The following is a 27,043-nucleotide window of genomic DNA, read 5'->3' as shown; positions in this document are numbered from 1 at the left end:
CACCATTGTTATTGTGACCGTGAATATTATTTTCACAGGAAGTCGGAATAAAATGGGAAAAACTCTGGGGTAAACAGAGTTGGCTGCAAATCCTGCATGCTGCTTTTGTGTCTATTTTCTGGACTTTCTGAGCCTCAACTGCAAAATGAGTATGATGCAACACACTTTATGGTGTTAATATGAAAATTTAATAAGATAGGATGTATAAGGTGCTTAATGCACTATTTAGCATAGAACAAATATTCAATATTTGTAACCTTTCATTACTTTCATGACTGACTCTCCTTATGCCCTTTCTACGAACAGTATCTTGTATCATGCCATTAAATATTCTTCATTTGTAATGTTTGAAGAAAATTTGGGCTTTTCATGGGGAGAATGATTTTAATAGTTTTTTAATTATTTTTCTCCAGAATTGATGACAGGAAAGGCCAAATTGGGAGTTCTGGTTTTCTTTCCTATAGATTTCTGTGTGAAAAAGAAATCTATGTTACATGATTTATATCTATATAGTTATCTTCTGATATTTGGATAGCAATTTTTTTCTTTTTCCTCTTTCTTTTTAGGTGTTAAGGAGACTACTAGGGGAAAAGGGATAGTGAAAGTTTAAAAATCAAGCAGAACTAAAAAAATTTAAATAAATAAAAACCAAGCAGAACTTTTAGGTAAAGCCTTCTGATTTGAGATGGTTGACAATCAAATTGGCCAAAACTAAAGTTTCATTATATTAGGTGATGCTGGTGGGAATTTAAATTTTTATATGCACCGATTGACATTTCCAAGTTGCCAGCTTCTCCAGCACCCATTCTTTTGGGGGACAAATTGACGGGATCAAAATTTAAAGTGCTCATACTCAGCAGTTTTATTCCTTGGTATTTAAATGTGGTACCTTGCATGTTTACAAGGATATTTGCTGGAACGTTGCTTGTAATAGTGAAATATTGAAAGCATCCTGAATACCATCAATAGAGGAATAGATTAGAAAAGTAAGTTATCTCTATACTATAAAAATACTATGTGGGAATTAAAAAGGGTAAGGTAAATCTATATGTGATGAACTCTAAGACATGGTATTGAAAGAAAAAGAAGCAAAGTATATGTAATATGTCATTTATATATTGTAAAAACTATGTTTAAGTACAGACATATAAATGTACCAGGGAAGGCCCAAAGAAGATACTTATTAATCTTACAAGTGTCTACCTCTTAGCAAGGGGCTGGTACAGGGTAGGGGTCCAAGGAAATGTAAGCTTTATCTTTGTTATTTGTACTTTTTTATTAAATTTTTTAAAATTTTCGTAAAATACACATAACATAAAATTTACCATCTTAACCATTTTTAAGTGTCCAGTTCACTATTGTTAAGTACATTCACATTGTTTTGCAACCAATCTCCAGAGCACTCTCTTCATCTTGCAAAACCGAACCTCTATGCCCACTGAACAATAACTCCTGAGTCCCCCTTCCCCAAGCCCCTTGCATATACTAATCTACTTTCTGTCTCTATGAAGGACTAGTATAGGTACCCTATATTAGTGAAATTATACAGTATTTGCCTTTTTCTGACTGGTGTATTTCACTTAGCATAATGTTCTCAAAATTCAACCATTTTGTAGCATGTGTCAGAATTCCCTCCCTTTCAAAACCTGCATAATATTCCATTGTATGTATATACTACATTTCATTTATCCATTCAGCTGTTGATGAGACTTAGGTTACTTCCATCTTTTGGCTATTGTGAATAATGCTATGAAAATGGATATACAAATATTTATTTGAGACCCTGCTTTCAGTTATTTCTGGTTTATACCCCAAAACAGAATTACTGGATAATATGGAAATTCTATTTTTAATTTTTTAAGGAACTGCTATATATTTTTTCCATAATAGCTATATCATTTTACATGCCCACCAACAGTGGCACAAGATGTCCAATTTTTACATCCTCACCAACACTTGTTATTTTTTGGTTTTTTTGATAGCACCTATCCTAATGGGTGTAAGGTGGCATCTCAATGTAATTTTGATTCGCATTTCCCTAATGGTTTGTGATACTGATTATCTTTCCATGTGATTGTTGCCACTTGTATGTCTTTTTTGGAGAAATGTCTTTTCAAGTTATTTACCATTTTTTAAATCAGGTTGTTTGCTTTTTTTGTTGTTGAGTTTTAGGAGTTCTTTACATATTCTGGATATTAATCCCATATCAGATATGATTTGAAATTTTTTCTCCCATTCCATAGATAGCCTATTTTACTCATTGTATCCTTTGTTACACAAAAGTTTTAAATTTTAATGTAGTCCAGTTTATCTATTTTTGCTTTTGTTTCCTGTGATTTTTGTATCATATCCAAGAAATTCTTACCAAATCCAGTGTTATGAAGATTTTCCCCTATATTTTCTTCTTTTTAATGTTTATTTATTTTGAGAGAGGGAGAGAGAGAGAGAGAGAGCACGCACAAGCATGGGAGGGGCAGAGAGAGGGGGGCAAGAGAGAGAGAATCCCAAGCAGGCTCCACACTGTCAGTACAGAGCCTGATGTTGGGGCTTGATCCCACTAACGGTGAGATCATGACCTGAGCCAAAATTGAGTCAGGTGCTCAACTAACTAAGCCACCCAGCCCTGTGTTTTCTTCTAAGAGTTTTATACTTTATCTATTCTGTTTAGGTCATTTGATCCATTTTCAGTTCATTTTTGTGTATGGTATAATATAAATGTCCAGTTTCATTCTTTTGCATACAGATATCCAATTGTCCCAAGATCATTTATTGAAAAGACTGTTCTTTCCTCTGCTGAGTGGTCTCAACACCCTTTTTGAAAAATCATTTGATTATATGTGAGGCATTTTATTTCTGAACTCTGTTCTGTTCCATTGGTGTATATATCTGTCTTTATGCCAGTACCACACTGTTTTGATTACCTTTGTTGTAAATTTTGAAATCAGGAATTGCTAGTCTTACAGCTTTCTTCTTCTGTTTCAGGTTTGTTTTGGCTCTTTGGAGTCCCTTGTAATTCCATATGAATTTTAGGGCGGAGTTTTCCATTTCTGCAAAAAAAAAAAATCATTGGGATTTTCATAGAGATTGATTACATTTATTTTTTTTAAATGTTTATTTATTTTTGAGATAGAGAGCACATGTGAGCCGGGGGAGGAACAGAGGGAGAGGGAAAGAGAGAATCCCAAGCAGGCTCTGTGCTGTCAGCGCAGAGCCCCATGCTGGGCTAGAAATCAGAACCGTGAGATCATGACCTGAGCCAAAATCAAGAGTTGGGCCCTTAACTGACTGAGCCACACAGGCGCCTCAGTAGGGATTACATTTACATCTGTAGATTGCTTTGGTAGTGTTGGCATCTTAACAATATTACATCTTCCAATCCATGAGCTGTTTGCATTTTTAAATAATCCAGATATATTGGTGTACTATTTGTGTGATCAAGCATAAATAAACTTTTTAAAGGAGCTGTTGGCAGAGGGAACTGGTAAATTTCTTTTTTTCTCTTTCAGTTTTATTGAGATATAATTGACATTCATCACTGTGTAAGTTTAACGTGTATATCATAGGGGCACCTGAGTGGCTCAGTCAGTTAAGCATCTGACTTCAGCTCAGACCATGATCTCACGATTTGTGGGTTCGAGCCCCGCATTGGGCTCTGTGCTGACAGCTCAGAGCCTGGACCCAGCTTTGGATTCTGTGTCTCCTTCTCTCTCTCCCCCTCCCCAGTCCGTACTCTGTCTTTCAAAAATAAATAAATGTTAAAAAAAATTAAAAAAAAAAGTATATCGTAATGGCCTAAAGTGGTCAAAATGCACAAACCTCCAATTATAAGATAAGTAAATACGGGGTATTACATACAACATGACTGTAGTTAACACTACTGTATGGTATATTTGGAAGTTGCTAAGCAAGTAGACCCAAAAAGTTCTCATCACAAGGGACTAGTAAATTTCTAATGTCAGTTCATGTGTCTTTGCTTGACCTCATGTTCCAATTTTTATAAATTGGCATTAGTTCTGGAGGCAAAAGCATAAATTAGACATTAGGAGAGAGACGATTATTTGACTGTAGGTGTTCATGACAAGAAAATGTTTGTGGCTGAATAAATTAAACTGAAATTGAATTAGTTTATTGTTTTTTTTAATGTTTATTAATTTTTGAAAAAGAGAGAGACAGAGTATGAGTGAGGGAGGGGCAGAGAGAGAGGGAGACAATCTGAAGCCTGAAGCAGGCTTCAGACTCCAAGCTGTCAGCACAGAGCCTGACCCAGGGCTCAAATCCATGAACCATGAGATCATGACCTGAGCTGAAGTCGGACCCTTAACCAACTGAGCCACCCAGGTGCCCCTAAATAATTTATTGTTAACAAATTGGCTTATTTAGACATGTAATTATATTACCTAAGCTCAGATACAGTTTTATCTTGCATGTTTTGCTCACTGTCATTAGTCCCATTGACCTAAAACCAGTTATTCTATTCATACCATTTAAAATTGTGTTTCATTGAACAGAGAATTTGTTGGGTTTGACTTAATGAAGATTATCTGTGAGCGTTTTAAGTCATCAGAAGATATTGGAAAAGCTCTACTGCTCCACATTGACATGCTTTTACAAAGAAAGGAAGAACTGCTTGCCAAGGAGAAGATTGAAGAAATCATTATAGGTCAGTAGGATTTCTGCAGGTTTTAGAAAGGTGTTAACATACATGTAATTCTTAGAATAGATGTCAGAACAGTGGCAAAATTCTTAGGTCAGAGGATCCATTTTTCTAACTTCCTTTTTTTCTCCCTAATCGCCATGAACTGTAACACCTCACGGATCCAGATTCCACATGTTCAGCAAGCTAGAATGAGAAACTAAGCAGAAATAGCAAAACAGCAAAAACATACAAACCTCTGAGCTTAAATCCTCCTATGTAGTGAAAAATTGTGAGATTAGAGACCTAATATCATGATTTCAGTGTGATCTCAAGTAAGCTGTGTGCCTTCTGGCAAGTTAATAACATCTCTGGATCTTGTTTTTTTCTAACTATAAAATTAGAGGTTGTGAAATACATTCCTATTTTTTTTTAAGTTTTTTTTATTTATTTTGAGAGAGAGAAAGCACAAGTCGGGGAGCAGACGGGGTGGGGGAGGGAGAATCCCAAGAAGGCTCCACACTCCATGCAGAGGCAGATGCAGGGCTCGATCTCACCAATTGTGAGATCATGACCTGAGCCAAAATTGAGTTGGGTGCTTAACCGACTGAGCCACCCAGGAGCCCCATTTTTTTTTTTTTGCATTCCTGTTTTTAAATTCTTTTTTAACCCCATGATCCTTTCTTAATGCAATCTTATTTGAATCCTGTCCCAAATAAAAGATTAGAGTTTCTGTTAAAGCAGAGATGTAGAACCAGATTTCATCATTTCCCTGACCCTCTATCTCTCTGCAGATCTCTATACCTTGAAGAACACAGATAAGTATGATCCCTTTCTTAGAAAATTCTCACCCCAATACATCCTCCCAACTCTACACATATACAGACATATAACAGGAGTGATAGTAAATCTTGATACTGGGTTGTATTCTGAGTAATGGTGTTGTAGGTGACTTACTGCTTTCTTTATATTTTACCAGATTTCTTGAATTTTTACAAGTTTGTATCATGGTTTTATAAAAACATAATCATTGATACTTTTTAAAAGGAAATATTTTGAGTAGATAATCTCTAAGAACCTTTTGAACTCTAGATTCTGTGAACCATATTTTACTGATAATACGCTCCTTGCAGACCCTCACTAAGTATCCAGTTATTTTTAGACCCAATTTTGATAAGTTTGATTACCTGGTTTTCCAATCCTTAGGATTTTTTTAATGTTTATTTATTTCTGAGACAGAGAGAGACAGAGCATGAGTCGGGGAGGGGCAGAGAGAGAGGGAGACACAGAATCAGAAGCAGGCTCCAGGCCCTGAACTGTCAGTACAGAGCCCAACATGGGGCTTGAACTCACAAACCGTGAGATCATGACCTGAGCCAAAGTTGGTCGCTCAACCTACTGAGCCACCCAGGTGTCCCAACCAATCCTTAGGATTTTAATGGTAGCATATTACAGAGAAAGGGTCTACAGGGAAATACACAGATAATGTGACTACAAGGAAGGAGAAAACTCTACAAATTTTATAAATCAGTTTCAAATACTTTTAATTTAAAATAATTTTTAAAAAACAAAAATCTGTACTATATAATAATTCCCAAAGGTATCACTATGATATGTTAATAATACAGTAAAATAGAATAGTTGTTACTGTTGACCTTGAATGAGCAAATGTTAAATTGTGCTTCAGAAAACTAGAAAGTATATTAAAAAAAAACATAATTTATAAAACATAATTTTTAGAAAAATTAAGAACTTTAGTGAAATAATTTAGACTTTTTAAAATAAAAAATCTTACGTTTAATGAAAGTTAACTGTCACATTACTAGAAAATGTGTTCATCCAAAATGACTAATTTTCCTAAGATTATAATTAGCCAGTTTTGTTGTGACACCCAATTATAAACTTACATTCTCAAAGTATATTTTAAGTAATATTTTAAGTGTAGTATATTCAATAGCTTTTCAGTCTCATGTGAGTTATTTTATCTAAGCCATGGAACAAATTATGTCTGCTGACTGGGCTGGGGCATCAGAGATTCTTAGTGTTCTTATTAAGAGTTTTGTGGAAATTGATAGTGCCAAAAGGGTAGAAGAGAAGGGACTATAGAATTCTATTACAGTTTAAACTTTACCTTAATCTGTGCTAATGTATTTGAGCCCTGTAAATGTCTAGACCAGAAACAATCAGACATGAGTTACAATTTAAAGTAATAAAGTTTATGTGTAAACGTCGTCTTAAAGCATTTTACAAAGGCTTTAAGGTATAATTGGCCTTTCTTGTGAACTTGATCTGATCTTGTTAGTACATAATAATATAAGCAGTTCTTATTAACGATTTTTAACATTGCTGTCTGTTCACTCACAATAACATTAAAGCACCAGATGATGATCAAATTTGGAACATGGAAAATACGTTAAAAAGAGACTAGGCTGGGAAACTATCACAAATTGATAGAAGAATTACTGTGATTATAGCAAACTCTGATTGTATTATATAATCAGTTTTGCTAGTAAATCTAAAATTGATGATGAGAACCTGTCTGAATATGATTGTGTTTGTAGCCATTACTTAAAGATTATAGGTTCTGAATATAGTTAGCACTCTTCATTTAATGTAATAGATGTTGATTTTTGTTTTTAGAGCTTGGGTTTTTATTTTCAGGTCACCGAAGAGGAAGAAAACTGAAACCAGAATTAGTGAGCTGTTTTCACAACATTCTGTGGCAGAAAGCTGCCAGAAGTTTTGAGGTTTGGGAGCAATCTATTTTCATTCTTTATCTTCTTTCTCTAATCTAACAAATAAGTGTGTTCACTGAAAAATAATAGAGCATCAAATACTTGAATAATCTCTTTGTTTAGGTACCACCTATGTATTAAATATTCATAATGTAGAATGTTAATGGGCATTGGATAAGAATTTATTTAAAGCTACTAAGATGTGGTTTATCCCCATTGGGAGCTTACAGTGAAGGGGAAATGACATATCTGATATTAAGATATAGGAAAGTAATTTATTGTAACATGATGAGCAAGAAAGAGTTATATTCCCTTTAAAAAACTGTGATTTAGAGTACAGGGGATTTGTAGGGCAATGAAAATATTTTGAATGATACTATGATGATGGGTACTTGTCATTATACATTTGTGTAAGCCCATAGGATATACATCACCAAGAGTGAACCCTAATGTAAACTATGGAATTTGGGTGATTATGATGTGTCCATGTAAGTTCATCAGTTGTAATAAATGTACCAATTTGGTAGAGGATGTTGATAATGCGGGAGGCTATGCATGTGTGGGGGCAGGAGGTATATAGCCAATCTCTGTACATTTCCTCTCAATTTTTCTGTGAATCTAAAAACTCTTGTTTTTAAAAAAAATTTTTATTAACTTATTTATTAGAGAGAGAGAGCTCACAAGCTGGGGTGGAGAGCAGATGGAGAGAGAGAGAGAGAAAATCCCAAGCAGGCTCCATGCTCTCCATGGAATCCGACACAGGGCTTAATATCATGACCCTGGGATCATGACTTGAGCCGAAACCAAGAGTCAGACACTCAACTGACTGAGCCACCCAGGTGCCCCAAACCTAAAACTGCTTTTTAAATAGGTATTGTGCAATAAAAATGCCAAAAAGTAGTAATATTTTTTCTCTTTACAAAAGAATCCAGGTTTATTGTAGAAAAATTTGAAACTTCAGACAAGTTTTTTTTTGTTTTTGTTTTGGAAAGTAAAGAATACGTGTGCCTGGCTGACTCAGTGAAACATGTGACTCTTGATACTGGGATTGTGAATTCAAATCCCATGTTGAGTGTAGAGCTTACCTTAAAAAAAAAAAAACTTAAGAATACTCAAAAACACAGGCAGTAATTTATCTGACATTGGTGGTAGCAACATTTTTCTAGATATGTCTCCTGAAGCAAGGAAAACAAAACCAAAAATAAACTATTGGGACTGCATCAAAATAAAAAGAATCTGCATAGCAAAGGAAACAGTTGACAAAACTAAAAGGCAATCTTTGGAATGGGAGAAGATACTTGTAAATGACATATCCATTAAAAGGTTAGTATCCAAAATATATATAAAGAAGTGATACAACTCAGTCTCCCCGCAAATAATCCAGCTAAAAATGGACAGAAGACATGAAGAGACATTTCTCCAAAGAAGACATCCAGATGGCCAGCAAACACATGAAAAGATGCTCAACATCACTCATCATCAGGGAAATGCAAATCAAAACTATAATGAGACACCACTTCACACCTTTCAAAATGGGTAAAGTAAAAAAGATGAGAAACCACAAGTGTTGGTGAGGATGTGGAGAAAAAGGAACCCTCTTTCACTGTTTGCGGGAATGGTACAGCTGCCCTGGAGAATGGTATGGTGGTTCCTTAAAAAGTGAATAATAGAACTACCCTACTAACCAGTAATCACACTACTGGGTATCTATCCAAAAAATATAAAAACACTAATTCAAAGCGATGAATGCACCTATTACTGTAAATAATAACAGCATTATTTACAATAACCAAATTGTGGAAGCAGCCCAAGTGTCCATTGATAGATGAATGGATAAAGAAAAAGTGGTATATATATACAATGGGATATTAATCAGCCATAAAAAAGAATGGGATCTTGCCATTTGCAATGACATGGATGGAACTAGAGAGTATTATGCTAAGTGAAATAAGTCAGGCAGGGAAAGACAAACACCATATGATTTCACTTATATGTGGAATTTAAGAGACAAAGCAAGTGAGCAAAGGGGAAAAAAAGAGAGACAAACCAAGAAACAAACTCTTAACTATAGAGAACAAAATGATTGTTATCTAAAGGGTGGTATGTGGGGGGATAGGTGTTTGTAGCCACAGGTGAAATAGGTGATGGGAATTAAGGACTGCAGTTGTCATGATCAGTACTGGGTGATGCACGGAATTGTCGAAGCACTGTATTGTACACGTGAAACTAATAGAACACTGCAAGGTAACTACACTAGAATTAAAATAGAAATAAAAACAATAAACAACCTAACTTTATACCTCAAGGAACTAGAAAAAGAATAAGCCCAAAGATAGCAGAAGGAAGGAAACAACAAAAAGCAGGAGCAGAAATGAATGAAATAGAGATTTAAAAAACAGTAGAAAATTTCAGTGAAAATGAGAGTTGGTTTTTTGAAAAGATAAATGAAATTGACAAATGTTTAGCTAGACTAACCAGGAAAAAAAGACAGCAAACTCAAATAAAATTAGAAATGAAAGGGGAAACATTACAATTGATACCACATAAATACAAAGGATTATAAGAAGCTATAGTGAACAATTATATGACAACAAATTGGATAACTTAGAAGAAATGCATAAATTTCTAGAAATATACAATGTATCTAGGTTGAATCATGAACAAATAGAAAATGTGAACAGATAATAATGATTTAAGGAGATTGAATCAGTAATCAAAAATCTCCCAATGAAGTAATGGCTACTACGAAATGGTTTCGCTGGTAAAATTCTACCAAACATTTGAAGAAGAATTAATGCCAATTTGTTCTCAAACTCACACTTATTCCAGACACTTCCAAACTAATTTTACATGGCCAACATTGACCTGACAAAGCCAGACAAGGACACTACAAGAAAAGGTAACTACAGGCCAATATCCCTGATGAACAAAACCCTCAACACAATACAAGCAAACTGAATTCCACAGCATTTTTAAAGGATTTTACCCAATGACCAAGCAGGATTTTCCTCTGGAATGCAAGGATGGTTTAACATCTGCAAGTCAGTAAATATGATACATCACATTGAACAGAATGAAGAATAAAAATCATATGATTATCTCAATAAATGCAGAAAAAACATTTCACAGAATTCAGCATCCTTACATTATGAAAACTCAACAAATTAGGTGTAAAAGGAATGTACCTCAACATAATAAAGGCCTTACATGACAAGCCCACAGGTAACATCATACTCCATGGTGAAAAATGGAAAACTTTTCATCAAAGATCAGGAACTAGACAAGGATGTTCATTCTTACCACCTCTATTCAACATAGTATTGAAGGTCCTAACCAGATCATTTAGGCAAGAAAAATAAATAAAAGGCATTCAAATTGGAAAGGAAGAAGCAAAATTGTGTTTACAGATGACGTAATATTATATATAGAAAACCTTAAAGACTCCACCAAATAAAACTGCTGAAGAAATTCAGTGAAGTTGCAGGATATGAAATCAATATACAAAAATTAGTTGCCCTTTTAGGTATAATCCATGAACTATCTGAAAAAGAAACTAAGAAAACAATCCCATTTAACATGGCATCTAAAATACTTAAAAATAAATTTAACCAAGGAGATGAAAGATCTGTACACTGAAAACTGTAAGACATTGATGAAAGAAATTGAAGACACAGATAAATGGAAAGATATCTTGTGTTTGCAGATTGGAAGAATTAATAGTGTTAAAATATTCATACTACCCAAAATATCTACAGGAAAACCTGTCATTTGTAACAACACAGATGAATCTGGAAGACATTATGCTAAGTGAAGTAAGACAGACACAGAAAGACATATACTGTGTGATCTCAGTTTATATGTGGAATCTAAAAGAGTCAAACTCAGGGCGCCTAGGTGGCTTAGTTGCTTGAGTGTCCACCTTCAGCTCAGGTCATTATCTTGTGGTTCATGAATTCGAGCCTGCGTCAGGCACAGCACAGAGCCTAAAGCCTGCTTTGGATTCTGTGTCTCCCTCTCTCTCTGCCCCTCCCCTGCTTGTGCTCCACCTCTCTCTCTCTCTCTCTCTCTCTCTCTCTCTCTCTCTCTCTCTCAAAAATAAACATTTTTAAAAAATTAAAAATAAATAAATAAATAAATAATTCAAACTCCTAAAAACAGAATAGAATGGTAGTTATCAGGGTTTGGGAATTGGGGGTATGTTGGTCAAAAGATACAAACTTCAGTTTTTGAATGAATAAGTTACAGAGACCTAAGTTACTTCATGATGCCTATAATTATAATAATGTATTGTGTACTTGGAATTTGCTAAGAGAATAATTTTTAGGTGTTTTCACCACAAAAAAGGTAACTATTTGAGGTGGTGGATATGTTAATTAGCTTGATTGTGGTGATTATTTCACAATGTATTCATATATCAAAATGTCTTCTTTTACTCCATAAAATCAGGTACTGCAAAATAGAATGGCATTCTTGTTTTCTTTTAGAGGGCCTGTATTTCTTTACTGAGCAGATGTAAAATTACTTCAGAATTCTCTTCTATTATTCTGTATCCTTCCCCTCATTTTCCAGTCTTGCAGGATGTTTATTTTTAAACTCCCACTTCCATCCCTGGAGAAGAATATAATCTTAATTCTAAATAGTCAAAGGCAATGTTGGAGCTACACAGTATAGCTGTTTCCAGTTGAAGAGTGTTTTATTCCATTTGGGTCCTAATGGCTCTTGTTCTTCATTAAAAAATGTGAAGCTTCATGATAGAGGGTCCAAGGGACTCATCTTCCTTACCTTAGTGTGCATGAGCAATCCGAATTTTCTTAGCTTAAAAAAAAGTTATCCAGGTTATTTCTATCATTTTTCCTAATGGTGTCTTACCACTGAAAATTTCTTGGTGCCTCAAAAGTGAAAAAAAAGCAAAACAAACGTTCTACAAAAACACAGTGGCATTTTATTATAAGAGTGAAAACCTAGAAATCAATGAGATATCCAATATTAAGAAAATCATTGCATATTAACTTAATGTAAATATTCCTTAAATTGACAACTGTTGAGACCCCATAATAACATAGTTTAACATTTACAAAACAAAGTCAAATGGAAAGAATAGGACATGAAACTCTAACATAAGCTATGATTGCAACTATATACAAATACAGAAGGACAAAGTTAAAATGGAATGTAGAAAAATAAAAACAGATGTATTAGCATGGTGAATTATGGATATTCTCTTTTAAAATTTTTGTCACTGTCATTTTAATAACTTAAAAATTAGATTTTGAGTTTTCTAGGGTAGTTCATTACCCCTCAGACTTTTCATCCTACATGTGACGTTTCTTTTTAAAAATTTATTGAGGTAAAATTGAGAAAACTATATATAAGTGTACAATATGATTTGGTTAGGTATATGTATACATTGTGAAAGAGTTCTAACCATTGATTTAATTAACATATTTGTCACCCTTTTCTGGCGAGAACACTTAAGTCCTACTCTCTTAGCAAAACTCAGTTATACAATACAGTATTATCAGCTATAGTCACCATATTATACATTAGATCTTCAGGCTTTTTTCATCTTATAACTGAAAGTTTGTACCATTTTACCAACCTCTACCCATTTCCCCTACCCCTTCCCCTCACAACCACTATTGTACTCTCTGTTTCTATGAGTTTGACTGTTTGTTTTAAGATTCCACATATAAGTGGTCACATGAAATATTTGTCTCTTTCTGGCTTATTTCACCTAGTATACTAGTCCTCCAGGTTCATCCTTGTCTCAAATGGCAGGATTTCCCTCTTTTTTATGGCTGAATAAGATTCTATGACATACATATACCATATTTTCTTTATCTGTTCATCAGTAAATGGACACTTGGGTTTTTTATAGCTTGACTAATTGTGAATATTTAACATGGGAGTACAGGTATCTCTTTCACATAATGAAGTGGGATTGCTGGATCATATGGTAGTTCTAATTTTAATTCCTTGAGAAACCTCGATACTATTTTCCATGGTGATCCTACCATTTTACATTCCCACCAATATCATACAAGGTTTCCCTTTTCTCCACATCTTCACTAACATTTATTATCTTGCTTTTTGATGATAGCAGTTTTTGATGTGAGATGGATGACATCTCATTGTGGTTTTGATTTGCATTTTCTGAAAGATTAGTGATGTTGAGCACCTTTTCTTGAACCTGGTGACCATTTATATGTCTTCTTTGGAAAAATGTCTATTCAGATCCTTTGCCCATTTTTAAATTGGATTTTTTTTTTACTATTGAGTTGTAGGACTTCTTTGTATATTTTGAATGTTAACCCTCTATTGACTATGTGGTTTGCAGATATTTTCTCCCATTCCATAGGTTGCCTTTTAGTTTTGTTGATGGTTTCTGTGAAATTTCTAATATGGGGAAAGGAGAGAATATTGATTGCCACTTTATCTGTAACTTACACTGATCCAGATGGATCATAAAATTTACTTATAGCTCAACTAGAGAGGGTGTTGTGGTTTTGTTGCCTGAAAAGGAAAATAAAACAATCTTTTGTTTTTTTTCTAGAGGTGACTTAGAAAAATTAAGGTCAAATGTGGAGATACCTCTGTAATTTTCTTATTTCTTTTTAAACTTCAGGTACAAAATTTTCTTATTTCTTTTTAAACTTCAGGTACAAAATTATGCTGAAGCCCTAAACTGGTACCATTATTCTCTGAGATTTTATGCAATCGATAAAACGGATCTGGACTTGGCCAAGCTGCAGAGGAATATGGCTTCCTGTTACCTGCATTTGAAACAACTTGATAAGGTCCTTTGATTTATCTATTTTTCAGTGGCAGAAAATGTCATGTGCAATGGCAGAGAGATAGACACAGTTTGGTGTGACATCTTGGCTATTAGGTTAGGATGTCTGAGAGTTTCTTCATATAAGATAAACTCAAATTGATATTTTCCTGATTGGGACTTCCCAGAAGGAGAGAATTAGGAAAACCATTAATTCCATTAGTTACTGGGGGAGGGGGGGTTGGCACCTTTTTCTGAAAAGTAATATATCATTGGAACTTTTAAGCAAAGTTGTCTGCTACTAACCATTTGCAACATTGTCCTTTGAAACAGACTAAATTATAAGGTATGCTTTTATTGGTCAAACATTCAGTGTGGGAAAATACTTGTATAAAATGGTCTTTTACTTACTGGGTAACCTGTTGCCTATACAACCACTCTAGAAAATGTTTAGCATTTGATTGCTTATCAGGACAAAATTCTAGGAGGTGAATAAGAAAACAACTTATTTAAGGATAAACCATTCATATTTCCCAAAGCAATTGGGACATTTCTTCCTTTGGGTATCATGTAGTATGCACATATTGGGGAAGGGTATTGGCTTGTGGAAGAACAGGTGAAAAGGACAAGTGTGGACCCAGATAAAATATGAAGGCCTTTGTTGCTTTTCAGGTTTTAATGATAAGTTTAGGGGGGAATATGTGATTAAGGGTTGTAATTCCAGACATTTTCTTTGAGTTTTTGTTTACTTTGAGGGGTTGTTTGTTTGACTAAATACTTCAAATTTTCTTTCAAAAGAATATTTACCATTTAGTTTATATATTCAAAATTCATAGTTCTAGAAGAGAAGTTGAAATGTTACTTAGTTCATGATATTTCAGCACAGGCTAGCACTTAAGTGTTTCAGAAAGACAGTTGACTACTGTTTACTGAAAGTCCTGAAAAAGTTATCACACAGATTTTGTTACCTAATTCATTATATTTCTGCATAGGATACTATTAACTATTTCAGAAAGATAGTTGCTTACTGCTTACTTGAAGACTTAAAGAAGGTGATAAGAAAGTTACTGTAACTTCCATGATTTATGTTGGCCTGGCAGATTGCGAAGGACCTGCACCTGGAGCCAGACATGCCATTTGTGGGGGATGGTTGCATTTTCACACCAAGGAAGGATATCTGTTCAGCTAATACCAATGGAAAGGGCACAGCACAAGATACTATGATAGCCTCTGAGGTTACAGACGTGAACAAGACGTAGTTGCCTTTGATTCAACCAAGCAGTTGGCATCAGGGTATCTTAATAGGCAGATAAACAGATCATGGCAAGGAAGAAAATCTAAGTGTTGGAAATATTCTATAAGTTAGGCATGCAAATAGTTGGTATCATATATCAGCAGGGAACAGGTCTTCAGCCATAGAGATTTGGATTCAAAGGCAGAACTCAAATCTTTACGTAGACAGACTAGAAAGAGCAAGGTAGAGTTCCAAACCTAAAGGGATGAGAATACAAGGCTGTTTTAAAGGTCAGGAATAGCAGGACAGGCTGGGATGCAGTTCCTAGGAGAATATGAAGTGAGTAGACACAATCTTTTAAGACTTGAAGCAGTGCTTCTTTTTTTTTTTTTTTTTTTAAGTAATCTATACACAATGTAGGGCTCGAACTCAAGACACTGAGATCAAGAGCCACATGTTCCACCAATTGAGCCAGCCAGGCACCTCGAAGCAGTGCTTCTTAAGTCTCCTCCAACAAATATGAAGTTTGATCCTAGAGCCTAATGTAGGACTTAGTCTATAATTTGGAGTTCAGATGGTATTGGTAGAAGGGGAAGAAGAAGAGAGCAGGAAACCAGGCCCATCCTAATAGTGTATGTTCAGTATGCAATTATATCACTTAAGGCCAGATTGGTGGTGAAGCCAAAGGTTATTTTCAGTATGATCAATGTAATCTTGTTTGATTACTGTTAGTGTATTTTTCTCTTTCATCCTTCCTGTCTTGAACTTAAACATTGATTTGGTACCCTTCATATGTAAGGAATACTCTCCTATGCACTAAGACAGAAAGGTGAAAAGAAGTAACACAGTCCATTATATTTTACTATTTTACTGTTCCCACCTTGTTAATTTTCATCGTCTGCTTTTTGTTTTTCACTCCTTCCCTTGAGCTGTTTGAATGCTATTCAGGAAATTTATGAAACCATGTTTATTGGATCTGCTAAAATTTCATAGTTTTTCAGCTAGGCACTCTGTAAAATGGACTCTTGTTAACTTTCTGTCTTATTCCTCACAATGGTGATTCCAGGATTTTTTTGTCTTTAAGCCCCCATACCTTACCCTTCCCTTTATCAAACAACTTTATCTTAAAAAAAAAAAAAACTTTTATCTTGTGGCGTGCCTGGGTGGCTCAGTCAGTTGAGCGTCCAGCTTTGGCTCAGGTCATGATCTCATGGTGTGTGAGTTCGAGCCCCGTGTCGGGCTCTGTGCTGACAGCTCAGAGCCTGGAGCCTGTTTTGGATTCTGTGTCTCCCTCTCTCCTGGATTCTGTGTCTCCCTCTCTCTCTACTCCTCCCCTGCTTGTGCTCTGTCTCTCTCTGTCTCAAAAATAAATAAATAAACATTAAAAAATTAAAAAAAAAAACTTTATCTTGTAAGTGTCTGAACTTGGAGCCACTAACATGAACTTCATCAACTTCTCCTTTCTTTACTCATCTCTTTACTCTTTCTTCCTTATCTCTTAGAAAGAACGTTCTCTGGAAACCTTCTCTACCAATCTCACTTTAGCTCTTTAATATTTTTCTCTCAACTATTTCTTTCCTTGTCACTACAGTTATTTTGAGGTCTTTTTTATTCAGAAACCTTTCTTCATTCTTGTCATCCTACTCAAATTACAGTTCTCTCTTTGTCCTTCCTTTTTTCACCAATATTTTTAACCTAAAATTAATGCTGACATTTTTTTAGTGTCCATTTATTAAAAAATGTTTATTGACTATTATACATTAAGTACTGTCCTAGGCATTGGAGTATAGTAATGAACAAAGTAGACATAAACACCTATACCCATGGAGTTTATCGTTCTACTAGGAGAGACAGACAATAAAAAGATGAATATTATGGTATATTACAGAGGTCAACAAATTTTCTGTAAAGAACCAGTTAGTAAATATTTTAGGTTTTCTAGGCCATACAGCCTTTGTTGTAAATACTCAACTCTGATTTTGTACCATGAAAGCAATTGTAGACCATATGTAAACAATTTGGCATGGTTGTGTTGTAATAAAACTTGCTTAGGAACACTGAAATTTGAATTTCATATAATTTTCATGTGTAATAAAATATTATTCTTCTTTGGAATTTTTTCAACCTTTCAAAAATGTATAACCCTTCTTAGTTTGTGGACTGTACAAAAATAGATGGTGGTCTAGAAGTGGCCCAAATGCCATCGTTTTCTGACCCTGTTATATTAAATAGTGGTAAGTGTTAAGGAGAAAACTAAGCAGGAAAGGGTGGCATTAAATATTTTAGAAGAGGAATGAAAAGTTGAAATTTTAGATAACAGTGGCCAAGGAAGGCCTCAGGGAGAAGGTGGCTTTTGAATAGAGACCTGAGGAAGTGAGGGATCTGGCTATGTGGATATCTGAAAAAACAGCAGTCCAAATAGTGGGAATTCAAAGTGCAAAGGTTGTGGGGATAGGAGCATACCTGGGGTATTTGAGGGATAGCAAAAGGACTAATGTGGCTGCAACAGAAGTAATATTAGGAAAAGCGGGAGCTGTGATCAGGGAAGTAGTGGGGAAACAGATCCCATAAGAAAGACATTGTAGTTCATTGTAACGATTTATGTCATTAACGCTGAGTGAGATGGGAAGCTATTGAGGGGCCTTGGACAGAGGAATCACATGATATGACTTGCATTTTAATAAGATCACTCTTACCACTGTGTTGGATAGACTAGGGTGGGTGCAAGGGTGGAAGCAAGGAGACCAGTTTGGAGGCCATTGAAATAACAAGGCAAGAGATGAGGTGGCATGGACCAGTGCAGAAGAATTGTGGATCAGGATCAGATTCTGGATAGATTATAAAAGTAAAGATGATAGAATTCCCTGACATACTAGACAGGGTAGAAGAGAAAGAATAGACAAGGCTGACTCTAAGGTTTTTGGCCTCACCACCTACTCCCCACTTGATTTTTACATCTATGATTCTATAAACTGCTCTTTTGAAGACTAGTGACCTTTTAATGATCAAGTCTAATCTTTTCTCAGTCCTTCTTGTCTTCTAATCTCTCTAGAACAAAACAGTATAATACTGTCAACCACTTCATCCTTCTAGAAACCTTCTCTTTGGCTTCTATGACATCTTCTCTTAATCCTATTTATTATTCTGACAATTCTTTCTCTATTTCTGTTACTGTCTCTTCACCAAATAAATATTGGATGAGGGCAAGTACTATGTTTATCCTGTTCACTATTTTATCCCTAACACCCACAACCATGCTTTCAATAAACATTTGTTGAATGAATTTATTCTCTGATCTCTTTTTTTTCTTCTGTACACTCTACCCTCAGTAATCCGTTTTAGTTCAACTCTTCATTCCCAAATCTGTATGTCTAGCCCTGATCTCTCTCATAGCCCACATTCACTTTTATACTATCTTTGGGTATATCCAGCTCTTGTCTAAGACTGAAATTTTAGATTCATGGATTCCTTCTTTTCTATTCATCATGTGCCATGTCTGATCAATTCTACCTCTGCAATATTTTTGCCAGCTGACTCCTCTTCCATCTTTACCTCACTACTCTAATCCAAGCTTTCATCACCTCTATGACTATTAGAATAATATTTTAACAGTTACAGGGAGCCACTCGATAGTCTTCAGTGGCTCCTTGTAAATAAAGACCAAATTCCTTAGTTCTAATGTCCTCCAGAATCCATAAATAACGATCCTGTTTTATTTCCATTACATGTATACTATGTTTAGCCTGAATTGAATTATTTGTAGCTTCCTAACCATGCTCTATGCTTTTCTACCTCTGTACCCTTTTCCATGCTTCTCCATTGCAAAATACCTCTTCGCTGCATCCCTACATTATGAAATTTCCCTTTTCAGAGCCTATGTCCTGATGAAAGTCTTAGCTTTATAAGGAAATTTCTGAGTCTTGCTCTTCCACTAAAACTTTGTAACACTTCTGTTTATACCCAGGTGCTTATGTTCTGCCTTGTGTTCTAGTTATTTATATACCTGACTTAGTCCCCTATGAGATTGCCACTTCCTTGAGGGAGGGACCATATCTTACCTTTATTTTCCCTGATAGCTAGCATAGAGCCTAATGCATAGTGAACACTCATTACATAAAGAATAGTCATAAAAACTCAATAAATACCTGTCAGTTTCTTGTGATGAAAGTAATTGCACTTGTTCATGCTATTTCTGATAATTGGAAACTAAAAGTGATCAAGATCTGTGCTTGATTATCAGAACTGAAGGAGATTGTATTATATTAGAAATCACCCTATTATTCCTTTCTATAGCTCATTTCTTTTTCTTTTGGAAGAGGGAAACACATTTTGTTTTATTTTTCTTTAAAATGAAATACTAAATCATATTTCGGAAGTTAATTTGGGTGGGTCAAAGGAGTTGGAGAATATATTCCTCTAAACTCTTAGTAGATTATGTTACAGATTCCTTAGTTCATGCATTTAGCAACATCCTTTTGAGATAGCAATTCTAAATATAGGTAATTTCTTTGGTTTATTTTTGAAATCATATAAATGTATATTTTTCATTGCCATTATCCACTGAGTATCTCCAATACTTTGTTTGAGACAATATTTAACTATGTAGTTTCATAGTCATCAACTCTGAGTTTCTAGTACCTTAAGTCCAGTATCTTAATTTTATTATATCATTTTTGAGAGTTTTTAAGTGGTTTGTGTAAGTCATAGGCTTGAATAGACAGACTTAGTGGGTCTAAGTATGGGAGCAATTGATCAGAACTTGATATAATGAGATTTTGTTGCAAATCATAACAAAACCTTAATTTTCATTAAGAGATGGGTAATATTTTGGTGATCTTGGTAAACAGTAATATTCAGCTGAGCATTCTTTAACTCAGTGCAGAAATCTCATCCTCAGGTAACAACTGCAATTTAGCTACATGAAATATCATTAGTACTACTCTAGATTGATGATATTAAAGCACATTCTCAAAGCACAGTGTGGTGATAAGACTTACAAGATAAGACTTTTTATAGAATATTTATATAACCTAAAGTGAAAACAACCACGTCTCATGTGTTGGTTTTACATTGGTTCTATTTACTATATAGAGTTTTAAAATCATGCCATTCCATTGTAGGACTGAAAATGACCTTGTGATCAGAAGAAATAAACTAGTAATGTTCACTAGGTGGCACTGTGGACTTTGTTTCTATTATAATAGCTTTTCATTGATTTTGTGATGCTTTGGCAGGTATAGCCGTTCCCACAAATGTATCTGTACGAATATAAAAGAAAACACAAGTAAAAATGAGACGAAGTTCTGTTGTAGCCATTCTTGATACAGGTATACCATAAAAATACTGTAATTGAGGTTTCAAGTCAACAAATATTTATTGAATGCCTAATTTGTGCCTAGAATTATAGAATAAGTAGAATACATGATCCTTTCTATATAGATCAGCTTAAAGTATTACTGTAGAAACAAAGTTTACATGTACAGCATAATTACAAAGTAATAAAAGTACACATTCAAATATCAAGTAGTGTGGTATATATATATCATATGAATTTAGAATCAGAATATATCGATGAAGCTTTATGAATACTGACTGAACGTACATATGACCTAAAGCTGAAAAGAGTAACTAATATGTCAGAAGACAGAGTCAGATAGATAATCACACCTCAATAGGCTGAAATGGTGATCCCATTTGAACAAGATGCAGACCCAGTTATGGGAATAACAAAATATTCCATACTTGGATCCCCCAAAACAACTGTACAAGAACAGAATAGATGAAATGTCACTTAACAGTAGTACAGGTAGGGGCGCCTGGGTGGCTCAGTCCGTTAAGCATCCAACTTCGGCTGAGGTCATGATCTCGCGGTTTGTGAGTTCCAGCCCCGCGTCGGGTTCTGTGCTTACAGCTCAGAGCCTAGAGCCTGCTTCGGATTCTGTGTCTCGCTCTCTCTCTGCCCCTCCCCTGTTCACGCTCTGTCTCTCTCTGTCTCAAAAATAAATAAAACATTTAAAAAATTAAAAAAAAAACAGTAGCACATGTAAAAGATTTGTTGTTTTTAGTTGACTGTGAGCTCAACATAAGCCAATAATGCTAAGAAAATTAATTCAAATTAAGTTGTGTCAATAGAAATGTGAAGGAGTGGTAATCGCCCTGTATTCTGCTCTGGTTATAGCATACCTGCAGTATTGTGTAGGACTAGGAGGCAACACTTTTGAAGGATGATTTTGACAAACTCTAAATAGAGTGCCAAGGGGTAGGCACTCAGGGTGGTGAGACCACTCAAACCATCTTACTTGAAGAATAGTTAAAAGTAGATAGGGATTTTAAACTTGGAAAATGGAAGATTTAGAAGGAACATTAATAGCTTCCTCCTAATATTTTAATGAATGCCAATGATCAAAAGAATTATATTTATTTCATGCATATTTCCATGGGTGAGACATATAGGGAGTAAGATTTCAGGTGATCATAAGGAAACTCTGTCTAATGATTAGACCTGTCCCAAACTGAAATGGATTTTCTTAAAATATAGTAAATTCCCTCTCCCTGAAGGTATTTAAGCAGAGGCTGAATGACTGACTACTTGGTGTGAGTGTTATAAAGAAGATTCAAGCATCAGAAGAATTTTTTTGACTAAGAGAATCTTCCAACCATATCAGTCTAAGATATTATAGTCTGGCAAAATCTATAAATAGTCAAAGAAGATTTTTTGGAGTTCATAAGTTCAAAGATTGTTGAATTTTTAGAACCAAAGGGGCCCTTACAAATCATTATTAATTTACTTTAAAAATTGAATTTATTGAAGTATAATTTACACTAAAAACCACCCCAGTATACCCACTACCTCAATCTAGTTATAGAATATCTTCACTACCTCAGAAGATTCCCTTGTTCTCCTTCCAAGTCAGTCCCCATCTACTCTCGGCCCCAGGCAATGACTAATACACTATCCATCACTATTGATTAGATTTACTTATAGATTTATCTAGATTTACAGAGTTTCATATACATGTAATCATACAGTCTGTGCTTTTTTTTGGTCTAACTTCTTTCATCATAATGTTTTAGAGAATCACTCATGTTGTTACATATATCAGTAGATTGCTCCTTATTATTCCTGAGTAGTATTCCATGGATATATCACAATTTGTTTATCCATTCATCTATTGGTGGACATTTTGGTTGTTTCCAGTTTGAGGCTATTATGTATAATGCTACTATGAACATTCAAGGCAGAAGTCTCTGTATAGATATTTGTTTTGATTTCTCTGGGGAAGTATCCAGAAGTGGAATTGCTGAGTTATATGGTAACAATATTTCTAAGTTTATAAGAAACCACCAAAGTGTTTTCCAAAGGAGTTTTACATTTTACATTCCTGCCATCAATGGATGAAGGTGCCAGTTCATCCACATCCTTGTCAACATACGGTATTTTCAACTTTTTAATTTCAATAATTCTAGTAGGTATGTTGTGGGTTTGTTTTAATAAAGTCAAATTTATTATATTTTCTGTTACGGTTTTTTATTGTGTCCTTAGAAATCTTTGCTTGCCCCAGGATGAAAGAATTTTTCTTCTGTGCTTTCTTTTTTTTCACTTTTGATATGTTTTATTATAGCAGTCCTAATAAGCTTGGCTGTACATTGGCTGTACATTTCTTCTATGCTTTCTTATAGGCATTTTATAGTTTTAGCTGTTTTTAGACCTGTGATCCATTTTGAGTTAATCTATGTGTGTGTGTATTTGTGTGTGTGCACATAAAGAAGAGAGAGACAGAGATAAAGGTTAAGGTTCATTTTCCCCCCATACAGATTCCATGTTCTTCTAGTACCAGTATTGAAAGACTGTCCTTACCCAATTGAATTATCTTGGCACCTTTGTCAAATATCAGGTGATCATAAATATTGAGATCTGCTTCTGTACTCTATTCTGTTGATTCCATTGATTTCTTTGTATACTGTACTCTATTCTGTTGATTCCGTTGATTTCTTCGTATATGTCCTTATGCTAATAATACCTCACTGTCTTGATTATTGTTGTATTACAGTAAGTCTTGAAATCCAGTTGGTAAGTCCTCAACTTTGTTCTTTTTTAGAATCTTTTGACTACTCTAAATCCTTTATATTTCCACATAAAGTGTAAAATCAGCTTATTATTTACTACAAAAAAATGTCTGGTGGGATTTTTATTGGGATTGCATTGAATCTTTAGGTCAATTTAAGAAACAGTTAACATCTTAACAGAATTGTATTCAAATCCATTAACACAGCATAGCATTTTATTTATTTAGGTCTTCTTTAATTTCTTTCATCATTATCTTATACTTTCCAGCACAAGAATCTTGCTTATATTTTGCTGACTTTATCCCAAAGAATCCGTGTTTTTGATGATATAGTAAATGGTCTTACTTTATTATTTCAATTTCCAAATGTTCATTGCTAACATATAGAAATGTAATTGATTTTTCAAATCATGGTAAAATGTACCATCTTAACCATTTTTTAAATGCACAGTTCTGTGGCATTAAGTACATATACAATATTCTGCATCCCTCTCCACAACTCTTTTTAGCATGCAAAACTGAAACTCTGTGTCCACTAAACAATAACTCCTTGATCTCTTCCCTGCTTAACCCTTGGCAACCACAATTATGTGTTCTGTTTCTATGGCTTTGACTACTTTAGCTACCTCATATAAGTGGAATCATACAATATTTGTCCATTTGTAACTGGCTTATATCACAGAGTGTAATGTCCTCAAGGTTCGTCTGTGTTGTAGAATGTATCAGAATTCCCGAACTTTTTAAGACTCAGTGATATTCCACTGTATGTATATACCACTTTTTGTTTATCCATTCATCTGTTGATGAACCCTTGGGTTGCTTCCTTTTAGTTTTTGTGAATAAAATTGCTATGAGCTAGGTATACAAGTATCTGAGTCCCTGCATTCAGTTCTTTTGTATATATACTTAGGATTATATGGTAATTCTATGTTTAACATTTTGAGGTATAGCCACTGTTTTACATGATGGCTATGTCATTTTACATTCCCACCAGAAAGCAGAAGTGTCCCAATTTCTCCACATCCTGATCAATTTCTGGTTTTTTGATAATAGCCATCCTAATGGTTATGAAGTGGTCTCTTGTATTTTGATTTGCATTTCCCTAAATGAGCACTGATGTTGAGCATCTTTTCATGTACTTATTGGCCATTTGTATATCTTCTTTGGAGAAATTCCAAGTCTTTCTGCCCATTTTTTAATTGGGTTGTTTATTTTTTAGTTGATAAGTTGTAGGAGCTCTTTATGTATTCTGGATATTAATTTATTATCAAGATATAATTTGTAAATATTTTCTCCCATTCTATGGATTGTAATTTTCCTTTCTTGAATAATGTCCTTTGAAGCACAAACATTTTGTACTTCTGATGAAGTCTAAGTATCTATTTTTTAGTTTAGTGTCTTATCCAGGAAATCACCACCAAATCCAATGTCATAATTTCCTCTTATGCTTTCTTCTAAGACTTATAATTTTAACTTTTACATGTAGGTCTTTGATCCATTTTAAGTTACTTTTTATATATGGGGTACAATAAAGATCTGACTTCATTCTTTTCCGTGTGAATATCTTATTTTCCCAGCATAATTTGTTGAAAAGACTGTCCTTCCATTGAATGGTCTTATCAGTCTAATAAAAAATATGTGTGAGGGGTTATATCTGGGCTTTCTATTCCAATTCATTGGTCTGTATGTCTGTCCTTATGCAAGTACCACACTGTTTTGATTACTGTAGCTTTGTACTAAGTTTTGAAATTAGTGTGAGTCATCCAAGTTTGTTCTTTTTTTTCCAAGTTTTTTTGGCTACTCAGAGTCCCTTAAGATTACATATGAATTTTAGGATGAGTTTTTCTATTTCTACACACACACAAAAAACCAAATGGCATTGAGATTTTCATAGGGTTTGCATTGAATCTGTAGATCACTTTGGTTGTCTTCTTTTTTTAATGTTTATCTTTTATTGTGGTAGAATATATATAATCTTCAATTCTAGTTAATTTTAAAAATTTCCTCCTTTTAAATTTTAAAATGTTTCCTATGTTCTTATGACATTATTGACTGTATTTATTACTCTCATATTTCTTTTTGTCAGTCTTCATTTCTGAAGTAATTTCTTCTAATTTTTTCTGAGATCTAACACCTCATTCCTGATTTTTTCTAATTCTGATTTTATGCCATTCTTTTATATCTAGTATAATTTTCTTAATGTTTTCAACCTCATTTTGAAATGGTTGGTTACAGTTTTGACCTTTTATAATTGAAGTATAATTAACATACAATGTTATATTAACTTCTGGTGTACAACACATTCAGTCAACAGTTCTATAATTACTCAGTGCTGACCGTGATAAGTGTAGACACTGTCTGTCACCATACATTATTACAATATTACTGACCATATTCCCTATGCTGTAATTTTCATCACTATGACTTATTTTATAAATGGAACTTTGTACCTCTTAATCGCATTTATCTATTTTGCACATCTCCCCCCCCCCACAACTTACACTTTGGCAGCCACCAGTTACTTCTCAGTATTTGTTGTTTTTGTTTGTTTTGTAGATTTCACATATAAGTGAAATCATGTAGTATTTATCTTTCTCTGATTGACTTACCTCACTTATCATAATACCCTTTAGATACATCCATGTTGTTGCAAATGGCAAGACCACATTCTTTTTTATGATTGAGTAATATTCCAGTGTGTGTGTGTGTGTGTGTGTGTGTGTGTGTGCGTGTGCACACGCACACACACTGTATACACCACTTTATTCATCTGTCAGTGAGCACTTGGGTTGCTTCTGTATATTAGCTATTGTAAATAATGCTGCAGTAAACATAAGGGTGCATATACCTTCTTGAATTAGTCTTTTCATTTTATTTAGGTAATACCTGTAGTGGAACAGTTGGATCATATATTAATTTTTACTATAAAAATAGTATTACTGGTTTTTTTTTTTTGATGAGCCCCTGTACTGTTTTCCACAAGAGCTGTAACAATTAACATTTCAATCAACAGTGCAATGAGGATTCCCTTTTCTCCACATTTCTTGCCAAAACTTGTTCATTCTTGTCTTTTTAATACTAGCCATTCTAACAGATGTAAGGTGATATCTCATTGTGGTTTTGATTTTCATTTCCCTGACAATTAGTGATGTTGAGTTATCTTTTCATGTGTCTGTTGGCCATTTGTATGTCTTCTTTGGAGGAATATCTATTCAGGTTTTCTGCCCATTTTTAAAAAATGGGTTGTTTGTTTTTTGGTGTTGAGCTATATAAGTTCTTTATATATTTTGGATACTAACCCTTTATTGGCTATGTCATTTGCAAATGTCTTTTCCCATTCCATAGGTTGCCTTTTAGTTTTCTTGGTTGTTTCTTTTACTATGCAGAAGCTATTTATTTTGATATAGTCCCAATAGTTTGTTTGCTTTTGTTTCCCTTGCTTGAGGAGACACATCCATAAATAGTTGCTAAGGCTGATGTCCAAGAGATTACTGCCTATGTTTTCTTTTAGGAGTTTTGTGATTTCAGGTCTCACATTTAGGTCTTTAATCCATTTCTATTTTATTTTTTGTATATAGTGTAAGAAGGTGGTCCAGTTTCATT

The 27,043-nt window shown here is 34.4% G+C and overlaps 1 protein-coding gene across 2 annotated transcripts in view; it reads left to right on the top strand.

Moving 5' to 3' along the window:
• Positions 1-27,043, top strand: part of TEX11 (testis expressed 11) — a 231,442-nt gene that overhangs the window by 102,141 nt on the left and 102,258 nt on the right. For both annotated transcript variants that reach the window (XM_015080587.3, XM_027053614.2), the window contains exons 14-16: positions 4,509-4,660; positions 7,295-7,380; positions 14,028-14,165. In XM_015080587.3, coding sequence (XP_014936073.2) covers positions 4,509-4,660; positions 7,295-7,380; positions 14,028-14,165 — 376 coding nt within the window. The remainder of the gene's footprint in view (positions 1-4,508; positions 4,661-7,294; positions 7,381-14,027; positions 14,166-27,043) is intronic.

The sequence above is a fragment of the Acinonyx jubatus genome, chromosome X, assembly GCF_027475565.1.
Source record: "Acinonyx jubatus isolate Ajub_Pintada_27869175 chromosome X, VMU_Ajub_asm_v1.0, whole genome shotgun sequence".
Lineage (NCBI taxonomy): Eukaryota > Metazoa > Chordata > Mammalia > Carnivora > Felidae > Acinonyx > Acinonyx jubatus.
The sequence above is the reverse complement of the archived record's forward strand: the minus strand, read 5'-3'. Positions and strand labels throughout refer to the sequence as shown.